This window comes from Halichoerus grypus, chromosome 6, assembly GCF_964656455.1.
Source record: "Halichoerus grypus chromosome 6, mHalGry1.hap1.1, whole genome shotgun sequence".
Lineage (NCBI taxonomy): Eukaryota > Metazoa > Chordata > Mammalia > Carnivora > Phocidae > Halichoerus > Halichoerus grypus.
In genome coordinates, this window is record NC_135717.1 from 143,008,332 (window position 1) to 143,021,169 (window position 12,838).

The following is a 12,838-nucleotide window of genomic DNA, read 5'->3' on the forward strand; positions in this document are numbered from 1 at the left end:
ATTTCATTGAAATGATTCATTGAAAGTTGTGCTCCGTTATTTTCAAAACATTTTATTTCATCTGATTTTCATATGGTACAAAAATATTACATGCTTAAACATGTTCAAATAGAAAAGTTCTTTCAGTTCTTTGGGCCACCTTCCTTGAAAGGCAAATAAATAAGAAACAAATCATATTATGTAGAGCATACACAGAAAATTTTCTTTCACAAAAATAAAAATATTTGGACATTTTATACTTAGTACAGCTTTGCAATCTATTTTATGTTAACAAATTTAGTTAATTGTTAGGAGGTACAGTACATACACAGAAGAACTCAGTAGAGGGCAGATATTTTAATCCTTAATTAAGAAGATGTCTGATTTAATTTTTTTCTTGTATTTTTTTAAGAAGATACTCCATTTGTAAATTCAAGTTTGGTTGGCCCTTTTTAGTCTTTTTGCTCAATATTTTGAATGCTTCCATTTTCTTCTTTTTATAGAGCCTTTGAGCTTCTTCTCTCTCTTGTTTTCTCTTCTCAAATTCCTAAAATTATTAACATATATAAATTCCATTAGTTAACAAACAACAGACATATTTCAGTAATTGTGTTGAAATAGCTATCACCACGGGAATGCTTTAGGCTTGTCTTATATTTTGCAAAATGGGAGGGGTTACCTGTCACCAAAGTAGTGTACCCTCTTTGCCTTTACACTATAATGCATGCTATAACATAGAATAATGTACTTATTACAAATTTTTAATTCTTTGGATACAACTAAAATTAGAGCAGAGAGGAAAGAAGGCATATTTATGTAAGATTTCATCATTTAATTAGATCTGCCAGAGTTAGAAGAGACTTTAGAGATTACCTATTCTATATAATACAAAAATCTTCACTTCCAGAATGTCTGGTATTCTTTTTGAAAGATTTAATTCAGGAAACATTTACTGACTATACACTCGGCAAAACACTGCTAGGCATTATGATTTTGATTAAGACTTATCATGCTCATTTGATTTGCTAAGATAAAGACTCAAATACATTTGAGCATAAGAAAAATAATTCAAATTTATATGTAAACCTGAAAACCACTATTTGAAATGCAGAACATTTTACTAAATTAAATATAAAAGTTAGATGAAAGTTCTTAAATAATGCACTACGTACAGTTTCGCAATTTCCCTGGTAACATAGCCCCCAAATGACACAGTTTGTATTTGCATGGTACCATAATTATCAAAGTGCTTTCCCATCAGAGCATATTCCAATCTTGTAAAACTTTCATGATAGGCTATGATCTTCATCTTACAGATGAGGAGCTGATTCTCAGTGATAATGAAAGTGATTTGCCCCAAATACCCAGTAGAGCCAAGTCTCATATCTAGATCTTGTGAATTCAAAGTCTGACTAGCACTCAAACTTATGATTTCCTATGGCATAGTACTTCATATATTTTAGTAAGCACAAAAGATCTGGAACTTATTTGTGAATTTAGGCATATACAGTCTAATTTACCTCCATGGAGTTTCTCTAAACAAAGTAAAAAAAAAAAATTACAGTCTTACCATCTACTATGGGTGCTTCTTTGATTTCTCGTGAATTGGGTATTAGCTTTTATACTGACATTCGATATCTATAAATTCTAAGAAACTGTCAATTTTCATGACTACAAATCCCTAGTATTTATAAAGAAAATTTTAAAAGGATACTAAATGTTTTATAGTGTAATGGTCCTTACCTTATCTGGTATGCTATTTACAAAGGTGGCAGATATCAGATGGTTGGTTAGAAGAGTATAATGTAACAAGCTATGAAACAAATGTCCATTACTTACATAGAGAAATGTTTCTGCTTCACCCTTGTCTACCAGTTTAAGAATAATCATGAGAATTTTAGATGTTAAACTTCCAGATTTCTTATACAAATTCTAAAGCTAAGACATAAAATAATGTCAGTGCCATCTTTAAAGTAGTTTTTGATTGATGTGCTATCCTTTTTAAAGTGATAGATTAATATATCTTCAATACAAAAAATAAAAACCACAGAGCAAACAGAATTTTGTTGAAGCTGTGGATAATTTTATTGTACTCATTTGAAAAAGACTTTTAATTTTGGGTTTCTGAATAATAAAAAGTGGTAATTTTTTGCTAAGTTAACCTAGGCAGCTTTTTAATAGGCAAGATCAACTCTTCAGAGAAAAGAAATATTTTATTCTAATGCCTCTCTCTGATTTTTACTTACTTCAACGTAAAATTATGATAATCATCTATACTTTACTTACATCAGTAGGTCTCAAATTTTTTTATACTAAGAATTTCTTGAGGCACTTGTTAAAAGTGCAACTTCTCAGACCATACCCTTGAAAAATGTTGTCCCACGCGCTCATAACCTATGAGCAGTGACTTTAAAATCCTATTCTTGACCAACTAGTATCTCTTCTCAAAGATAATATAAACGATCAAGGAATTTGTTGAAATTCTACAGTTCTGCTCAAACTACTCATTTATTCAGCAAATATTTACAAAGAACATACTATATGCACATACTAAGAAACAACAGTTTTATATACATCTACATTTAGAATAAATTTTTAAAAAAAGGATCTAAGTATTTTAAAAGATCTTACTTGTTTCTTAGCAGCACGCTCAGCCTGTACTTGTTCATATTCTTCCTGTGCTTTTTGATTTGATGTTTTCTTTTTATTTTTCTTTGAAATAGTAATGGAGCTTTTTAAGATAAAGATATGCAAGTCAAAGGATGAAAAGTGACAACCAAAATTATGACTCAATTATGTCAAATACAGTACTTGCATAGGAAAATCTCACTGATGCAAATTAATAGAGCAGGGAAGAGAGGCTGGCAGAAAGAGAACAAAACCGTATTAGTAAAATACCCAAATTACATGCTAGAGTTACAGCTTTCAAGACATAATTAAAAAGTGGTAAATGGAGACTCTTGGAGAAATATTTCAACCACGGACAATACAGAAAGCTGTGAAAGATCCTAAATGTTAACAAACAGGAAACTAGCACAATGGCAGAAATGACTGAAAAAGGCATTAAATTGAAGGATGTGACAGAAGTTATGGATGACATGAACTTTAATCCCAAAGTGCTTCGATCGTCTCTGAATTCATCTACTCAGTCATGAATGACCACACCTTCAAGGTAGTCCCCATTTAAAACTGTTCTATCTTGGAAGTACTTCTCGCTCTCTGGTGTCCCCAGACACTTAGGCTCAGATTCCATCCATTTCCTCAAGCTATCTGATTCAGTGATTAATATTCTTTCTTCCAGTCTCAATTTTTCACTACGTCAGCTCACAACCACAATAAAACAGGTTTCAGCAGCTGCTTTCTTAACAAATGCATAAATTACTCATCACCAGATTCTATGTACTCTTCTATCAGTCTTTTCTTTGTTCTTTCGTAAGTTAAGTACCTAGAAAGAATAGTGAATAGACTACAATAGTCCCTTCACACTCACTCCTTTTTTTTCCTTCACATTCACTCCTTAACTCTTTGCAATCTGGTGTTTGCTCTCTCCAATGAAACAGTCCATGCCAAGACAGTGATGACCTCAATAAATATGAAGATTGAGTCAATGGGCACTATTCAGTCTCATTTAATTGACCATTCACTACTTTTGAAAATTTCACTCCCTTAGTTCTAGTAACATTCTTCTCTCCTGATCGTTTTTTTCTTCCTTGCTCCAGGCATTTCCCCAAGTGTTTCTCTTCTTGGTCTCCATTCTTTAGACAGTAATATCCATGACCATGGCTTCAGACGCCACGTGGACGCAAGGTCAAAATCTTAGTAAGGGTTATCTATTAAAATCTCTCCAAAATCACCAATGATTACCTAGACCATAAATCTAAAGACTTGGTCTTAGTCCTGTTTTTCTTGGACTCTATAGTATTTGATAGATGACCAATCCCTACTTTGCACAACTTTCTTCGGCTGACTTCACTGTCTCTGTATTCCCCTTTCTCCAATTACGACAGTTCTACTTAACTTTTTCAATAATTTTTTCTGCTTTGACCTCAAAATAAGTAATCTTTAAGAATATGATTGTTACTTTCATATCATGTCTCATGGTTTAACCCTCTTCACCTCAATTATTACCAGGAATGACTGAAATCTACATTTCTAGATTTGCCAGAGCTTTACATCCATTATTAAATAATATGATGCACAAGCCTACTAAAAAAATTGAATTTTTAATGTCTCTGTCTCTATCTCCATTACACTTTTTCCTAGGATCTTATTTCCTGTTACTTTTACCACAAATAGTTAACAACTTTAAAGCACAGTATTTTAGTGAACTAAAAAGTTACAGTACCAAGTAACAAGTGGATTTTCTGCTGGTTTAGGTTTCAACAGTTTTTTAACTTGAGATATGTGTGCAGAAAGCTTTGTAAGTTAGCTATTATAGAACCGAAGTGTTACACAGTTGTGCCATTTGTTTTTTAATTGGGACCAAGTCTATGTCCTCTGGAAAAAAAAATCCAGAATAGTATTAACGGCAGCAGTTAACATTCATGAAGCACTTCCTATGTGCCATTCGCCTTTTTAAGTACCTTATATAAATGAACTCACTTCCCAACATCATGAGATGGGTCAGCGATACCATGGGGTCTATGTGAATAACCCATTCTAGAATTGTACAACATGGGAGCTCTGAATTACATACTTATTACTGTCTCCATTTCAAAGAAAAGAAGAGGACACCAGGCACCAATATGTGTCCAGCTCCAGTCTGATATTAACCACTACACTATAATACCTCTCAAAAGTTAGTTTTTTTTTTAAACATGTGTTAATAACAGGAGTTAACCATGGTCCAAAAAAATTAAATATACTCAAGAGGCTGAAATCCAAAACCCAGATCTTTTCATTCCAATTTCATTACTTCTTCCATTAACCTAAACTAGCCTAATGCAGTCATTTAAGCTAAAAGAAAGCTTCCTTGAAAATATTTTCACATAATCCACTGTGATTTCTATAATGCCTTAAATAAAAAAAATTCTAATTCCATAAACTGTGCTATAATCTCTTTCATAAAACACTACTTATATCTACAACAAAGGATCTGAGGGGTGCCTGGGTGGCTTAGTCAGTTAAGCATCTGACTCTTGGTTTCAACTCAGGTCATGGTCTCACGGTCTTGAGACAGAGCCCCATGTTGGGCTCTGCACTCAGCGGGGAGTCAGCTTGAGATTCTCTCTCCCTCTGCCCCTCCCCCCTTCGCTCTCACTCTCTCTCTGAAATAAATAAATAAATCTTAAGAAAATTTTTTTTAAAAATAAAGGATTTGAAAGGAAGATAATACATACTTTATTCTTATGCTACATTGTTCTGATGACTGAGGCTGCTCAAAACTACAATGCTCTTCTGACAAAGCTTGGTCGATGTCACACTGTTCCTTTGGCAAAGGTTGATCAGCTTGTTCTTCTGACAAAGGCTGTTCAACTTTTCTAAGTTGCTTCCTGAGTCTTTTCTCTTCAGCTAAATAAAGATGTTTCAGATGCTCAGGGTATCGATCTGTGAATTGGGATTCCTGTGAGGTTCGGGCCTTCTTTTCCTTCCATAGCAATTTCCTGTAATTTTGCTGAATCGTCAGTTTTCTTCGGAATGCAAAGCCTTGCCCTATTGAACAATATCAGTCATAAATTACTTTCTCAGAAAATAAATTGCATGAAAAATGTAGCTGTTAATTTAAAATGGAAAACTTTTTACATCACATTCACAAGCTAGAATTACACTAACTTGCTTTAAAATGTCATTTCAAGAAAACAAGTTTAAGGGAATGAATGAATTATATGTTGGTCCTTTGCAAAAAGACCTGGCTAAAATCAGTCATGCACGCTCAGTGATAATCCCAAAGAAGAGAAAATGACTAGTTACACAACTCCAATTTGATTTTGTACCCCAAATCAAAACAAATTCTTTAATACATCTAAAACAATTAATCTAGGTCTTCAATACTTAAAAAAAACCCTCACATCAATTATTTTACCTTAGAGAAACACTCTACGACTAAACTAATTCCTACAAGAGAGATGGTGTATGATTTTCTGTACAGCTAGCAGTTATGAGAAAGTTGAACTTATTTAAGACTTAAAACATTCCACAGGCGCCTGGCTGGCTCAGTTGTTAAGCGTCTGCCTTCGGCTCAGGTCATGATCCCAGCGTCCTGGGATCGAGTCCCACACCGGGCTCCGTCCTGGGGGGAAGCCTGCTTCTCCCTCTCCCACTCCCGCTGCTTGTGTTCCTGCTCTCGCTATCTCTGTCTCTGTCAAATAAATAAATAAAATCTTAAAAAAAAAAAAAAAGACTTAAACATTCCAAATGGAATTTGAGGAAACTTGCTGACAGCAAGACAAATAAAAACACAAACTAAAGCGAAGCAAAGAAAGATCAGTAAGAAAAGACTGGAAAACTGTGGACCCACAGATGCTCTACTTACGGTTTCACCGGAAAACTGCAGAGAAAAACAATTCTGATTAAGAATGGGGTTAAGTCGGAGGAGACACTTAAAGAATTACAGTTAGCAACACTGACTCATCTTCCCATTCACAGTTCTGGGAGCCCCACGGCTTCAGCGGGTTTAAGAATGGCTTTCTCTGCCCTAAGGCGGGCCGGGTCTGGTTCCTAAATCCTTCTTCCCTGCTCCGGCGGGTAGCGTATCCTAAGATTTCGCAGGCCTTAAGATTTGTAAAAGGCTGTCTTCTTACATACCCTCGCGAACGCTCCCCGCGAAGGCCTGCGGATGATTAGATCGCCAAGTCCTCTGCCTCACGTTCTTATTCTTGAATCCGACCGAAGAAACTCCTTGGCTACGCGTCTCAAAATCCCCTGCCGACCACTCCGCTACCTGCCTTACCGGCGCCATGGCACACCAACCAAGTCGCCAGAAAAACGCAACGGACGCTGTTAAAATACGTCATGAGACAAAAGCAATCAATCACCCAACTAGAGTCCAGATCGGAGTTCTATTCATCCGGTCTGTTACTTGCGACCGAGTCCTCGCCTTGCGGCTACGTTTGCGCCACCTACAGCCCGGGAGGGTGAGCGTCATGGCGGCTTCTTTCCCGCTCCCAGTGACCCAGGACCTGTTCACGTTGCGTGCCACGTTGCAGGAGCTGCTGCAGTTCCTGAGGAAAGCCCTGTGCATTTCCAACGCACATACGGTGGACTTCTACACGGAGTCCGTGTGGGCGCAACTGGTCGACTTGCCCCCGGAGACCGTGCTGAGGGTACTGAGGAAGTCAGTGGCAGAGGCGGAGGCCCGGCCTCCGGAGGCGCGCCTCCTGGTGGAAGCTGAGAGACGATCAGGTAAATGGCAGGTGGGCGGGGCGGGCAGGGAGCGGAAAGACCGTCCACTCTAGCAAAGCGTCTCCCTAGCGTAAGACGAGCGGAAACAGGTGTGCTGCATGGCGGGCAGAGGCTGGCTTGGGGGCAGCGGAAGTGGAGTCAGGTTCGTGGCGGGGTGGGCCCGGGACGTTCTTCCGGATTCTCTGTCCTTGGGTCCCAGTGTATTTCCCAATTTAAATAGAACAGGAAGTCGCGCAGGGGCGTTTCTTTGAGTAATTGGACAGTTTCTTGACTGGAGGGAAACAAGCAGAACAAGCAGAACAAGGCGGAAGATAAATCAACACTTAATGAAACACACCAAGATAATTTCAAATATTGATAATGGCCAAGAAAAAATAAAAACAGTTAAACGTGATAGCGATTGTGTGAGGAGGCTGCTTTAAATTAGGTGGGCAGAAGCATGAGAAGGCGCCCGCCTGCCGTGAGCCACAGGAAAGGAGTTCAGGCTCTGGGAACCGCAGAGGCACGGAAGAGCGGGGCTGGTTGAGGTTTAGGAGGAAAGTATGAGTGGTTAGAGCCAGGCCCTGGGAAATGGCAGGTGTGATCAGTGTGATGGGAAACATTTGGAAGGACTTAATCTCACATTTGAAAAAATAATTTTAATAGTTATTTGGTTATTTGAAGAACAGACTAATGGAGCAGCAACTGAGGCCGGTTAGAAGGTTTTTCAGTAGTACAAGAAAGAGATGATTGTATCAGGGATTAGGATGGTAGTAGTGAAGAACTGGAATATGTACTAGTTCACTTGAAACTGTTATAAAGTATCTGCTATGTGCCATGAATTTTTGTAGGCTCTGGGTTTCTTGCCCTCGAGAAACTTAAATTCTGCTAAGGTGAGTCCATTTTAGAAGTAGAATGATGCGAGGACCCCATATGGCTTCTACTTTGCTTCTAGGCATTCCCAACCTTGCCCTTGGTAGTGAACTTTATTCACTGAGCATTCTCCAAAATGCAAAGTACCACTAGAGTGGTCTCCTGTAACAGGACTTGGTAAATACTGGTTTCTTTAAAGTTACTGTTTCTTGTTGAAAAGTTAGACTATCAGTTTGCTCTCGTAATACCCAGTACTTATGATAACATGGCAATTTGGAGACTGTGTCTGTCCTGTAAACTGATGTATTTCTAGCACCTAATAAAATACCTGGCTCCGTGTACATTTGTTGAATGAATGAATGAATGAATGACTCGTGGTAGCTTCCCAAAAAAGAAAGGAAACTACAATTAAATATGAAGCCTAAGACTTTCATATGGAGTTTCACACAATGGAAGAATTAAATTGTTTATATAGCCTAATAATAATAATATTATTATTTGATATTATTTACCCTGCAGTGTGCTAGATATTTTCTTGCATATTTTCTTTTTCAACATTTAACATTTTTACATATAGCAGACTTGCAAGACGGGTTCTGTTTTCCCCTATTTGTGGAATTGCAATTTGAAGTTTGCAATTTGCCAGGGTCACAGCAATGGAGATTCCAACCTGGGTCATCTGAGGTTTTCACCACTGTGATAAAATTTTACTCTGAATTATTTAGGAGTAAATTACAAAGGCCATTTATTGCAAAACCAACGTTTTTATGACACGAATACATTCCTTATTTTTTGTTTTGTTTTTATTGTTTCCCCTTTAAAAATGTAAGAATTGTTTTGTTCACTGCTATATCCCTAGTACAATGCTTGGTTAAATGGTTAATGATATTTGGCGAATGAATGAATTATCCTACTTATTCATTCTCTTGGGCTAGGAATAGAATATTACCATCTTTTGGGAAAACCTTACAACCAATTTTTTATTTATCCAACAATGGAAACTAGACTACGTTGTTTACTTTTGAAAAGTTTCTGGCCCTGCAAACTTTTATACAAAATATTCAATTGTACAATTGGTCAGCTGCCTGTAGTATAATAAAGAATGAATTTTTATAGCTTGTAAGGAATACTAATTTTTATTCACACTAAGTTTCTCTATCACTATATGAGGTCTGTTTGTGTCAGAGAAGAGCAGTTTTTGCTCTTTGACTATATTTGTATCTTATTAAAACTTACATCACATGGTTGCTATGTACAGTATAATTTAGCAGTTAAATTTTTAGGCTTTTGTTCAGATGTGGTTCAAATTCCAGTTCTACCACTTACTAGCTCTATAACCTTGGGGAAGTTTGTTCATTCATTCAGCAAACATTTACTAAGTGTCTCCTGTGTGCTAGGAGCACTTTCCTAGGAGCTAGGGAAATAGCAGCAAATAAAACAAACAACAACCCCTACCTTCATCTTGCTTGCATTGTAGAGGGAAGAGGCTATTTTTTTTTTCTTTTAATGCCACAGAGAAAAATCAAGTAGAGAAGGGAAGAATAGATAGGGGAAGTGCAGGAAGAAAGTATGCTTGCAATTTTAAATAGGTTATTCCAGCAAGAATTCATGTAGATAACTAGAAAAGAAACCTAGATAAGGAGAAAAATGAGTCATGAAGCTATCTGGAGGGGAAGTGTTACAGAGAGAACAGGAAGTGCAAAGGCCCTGAGATGGGAGCATGCATGGTGTGTTTAAGGAGGACCAAGGAGATGAATGGGTTTCCATCAAGGACTCACCAGAAGTATGGTTTTCTGCTGGTTCTGTATGAGAAGTTACAAATAAACATAATTCCCAGAGCTGCACTGAGTTAATTCACGGTGTGTGAAAGTACACTGGCAGATGTTTGGCCCAATCATATGGTGTTTTATGAGACCAAGTTGTTTCTGAAGATCCTCGGTGTAGCTATCTTAGTAGATTTCACTTGCCAGGTGGTGTTATGGCCTGGTCAGCATCCTGAAAGTTTCTTCACTGTCTGTCTAAAAAGAACTAGAGAAAAAAACTTAATTCTCTAAAATAAAAAGGGAAGATGTTGAAAATAACTGTATTTTATGGGTATAAATTACAAATGTTATGGATTGAATTGGGCCCTCCCAAAATTCATGTGTTAGAATCCTAACCCCCCCCCATTGCGACTATATTTGGAGATAGAGCCTTTAAGGAGGCAGTTAGGATTAAATGAGGTCAGTAAGGGTGGAGCCCTAATCCAACAGGAAGAGGAGGAGACATCAGGAGGGCACACACAGAAAAAAACTGTATGAGGATACAGTGAGAAGGCAGCCATCTGCAAGCCAAGGATAGAAGTTTCACCAGGAACTATCTCTGCCATCACCTCTATCCTCCAGAACTGTGAGAAAATAAATTTCAGTTGTTCAAGCCACCCAGTCTGGTATTTTGTTATGACAGCCAGAGCAGACTAATGCAATGGGCTTTGCAGATGAGACTGCCAGGGCTCAGATCCTGGCTCCACTTCTTGTTAGTTTTGTTAACTTGGACTTCAACTCTTTGTGCTTTGATTCCTTATCTGTAATAGGGATAATTATAGTGCCCATTGATGGGGTACTATGAAAGTAACATTAGTTAATACAATAATGCCTAACAGATAACAGCACTTAACCCATTCATTTATTTGACTCCTTTTATTGAGCACCTTCTACCTACCAGGCTCTGTTCTAGGCCCTACAGTTATGATACTGGATGCAACAAAATTCCTGCCACATAGAGTGTATGTTTAAGTGAGAATAGATATATAGTAAACCGTATGTATATATGGTATATGTATATATAAACATAAATAAATGAGATCAAGTGGCAGTAAATACAACGAGGAAGAGCAAAGCAGGGAAGGGGAAGTGAAGATGATGGGTATATGGTAGAGAGGAATGGTATTTTAGATTGGGTGATCAGGGAAGTCTTCTCTAGCAAGACAAAATTTGAATAGAAACTTGGAGAAAGTGAGGGGAGCCAGTCATGCAACTAAGTGAGGGAGGTGTTTTAGGCAAGCTGAAGTGTGCTGGGTGTGTTGGAAGCACAGGAGAATGGTCCAGGGGAGACTGCTAAGAGATAAGGTTTGAGAGGTGGTCTGGGGCAACTTTATTTTATTTATTTTTTAAAAGATTCTATTTATTTATTTGACAGAGAGAGACACAGCGAGAGAGGGAACACAAGCAGGGGGAGTGGGAGAGGGAGAAGCAGGCTCCCCACTGAGCAGGGAGCCCAACGTGGGGCTCGATCCCAGGACCCCGGGATCATGACCTGAGCTGAAGGCAGATGCTTAACGACTGAGCCACCCAGGCGCCCCAAGGGGAGGGGGGCAACTTTATATAGGACTTTGCAGGCCATATGAGGGCTTGACCTTTACTCTGAGCAGATTGTAATGCTCTTCAAGGATTTTGTGGGGGGTGTGATACGTGATTTATGTTTTAAAGGTATGACTCTGGCTTCTGTGTGGAGAAGAGGCTTTCAGAAGGGGAGGGTGGAAGCAGGAAGACGGGATGTGAGGCTAGTAACATAACTTCACGTAATGGCAACTTGAAGAAGTCAGATAGTTTCTCTAGCAGTAATAGTGATAAACAGTGGCCAGATAATTAAAAAAGGAAACAACTACTGGAAGGTTCTGGAAGATGACCAAAGGTAGGTGATAAGAATTTACCATAGAAGGTGTCTACTGATTGGGTAAGAACTGGGAGTTAATGGCTTTCTTGCTTTCTTTTGTGCTCCAAGCCCCGCTAGATCTGGCAGTGGAAAGCTGCATCCTTACCAGATCATGGTAGTAATACAAAGTTCAGAGATAGAGCAGATGGAAATTTAAGGTGTATATTCTGGAAGCAGGACAGCCACAGAAAGGGCTGAGATCTAAAATGTAAGCTCTGCCCTGGATGACTTCTAAGTTTAGAGGTCACATGCATGGCCACATGCAGAGTCCAGCATTATTGCTGGCAAAACTAGGGGGATAGTGAACCTTTGAGAGAGAGCTTCTGGCGAGATTTGCAATTTTACTGCACCTTTGACAGAGCATGTTTCCCAGAGTGTACACAGCGTGGGTGGCAAAAATCAGGAGCCTGAGTGAATTCATGTATTTAAGGAAAGAATTCAAGGCTTGTAGAGCAAGTGGAAATTTGGGCTGGGGAATCCTGGAGACAAAGGTAACCACAGAGAGGTCACCCTCTGTGACCTGCAATCTGACCATAAAATCTACCCAAATCCTGTCTGACTGCTGAACTGCACAGGTTCAGGGATCCCCTCTGGGGGCAGGCTAGTAAATTGGTAATTGAGCAGAGACATCAGCGCTTCACACTGATGGGAGATAGATTTCACAGTTTGAGTCCAGACGGATTAATTTCAGCTACAACAAAACCCTTAGAAAACAAAATGGATTCACTACAACAAATTATCTGCAATTTTGCTTTTTAACCCAAAACTACTAGATGTGCAAAGAAGCAAAGTGTGATTCATACTTAGGATAAACTGATTCCAAGTGAGCCCCGATGTTGGATTTAAGTAGCTATGTTCACAGAATTGAAGAATAATGTGACCCAGGGGAAAAAAAATGAGTTACTAGGAGCTCATTAACCGCAGCACCAACTAGCCACCAATGTGAGATATCATGGAGGCAAAGCCACAGCCT

The 12,838-nt window shown here is 38.4% G+C and overlaps 2 protein-coding genes across 13 annotated transcripts in view; one reads left to right on the forward strand and one right to left on the reverse strand.

Annotated features, from left to right (window-relative positions):
• Positions 1–32: 32 nt before the first annotated feature.
• On the reverse strand, positions 33–7,042 carry CCDC59 (coiled-coil domain containing 59). The gene is made up of 4 exons (XM_036085543.2): positions 6,724–7,042; positions 5,319–5,631; positions 2,611–2,710; positions 33–526 (listed from the first exon to the last, which is right to left on the reverse strand). The coding sequence occupies exons 1-4, from the start codon at positions 6,875–6,877 to the stop codon at positions 365–367; spliced, it is 729 nt and encodes a 242-aa protein (XP_035941436.2). The 5' UTR covers positions 6,878–7,042; the 3' UTR covers positions 33–364.
• Positions 7,031–12,838, forward strand: part of METTL25 (methyltransferase like 25) — a 151,666-nt gene continuing 145,858 nt past the window's right edge. For all 12 annotated transcript variants that reach the window (XM_078076373.1, XM_036085542.2, XM_078076369.1 and 9 more), the window contains exon 1: positions 7,031–7,320. In XM_078076373.1, coding sequence (XP_077932499.1) covers positions 7,062–7,320 — 259 coding nt within the window. In that variant the 5' untranslated portion in view covers positions 7,031–7,061. The remainder of the gene's footprint in view (positions 7,321–12,838) is intronic.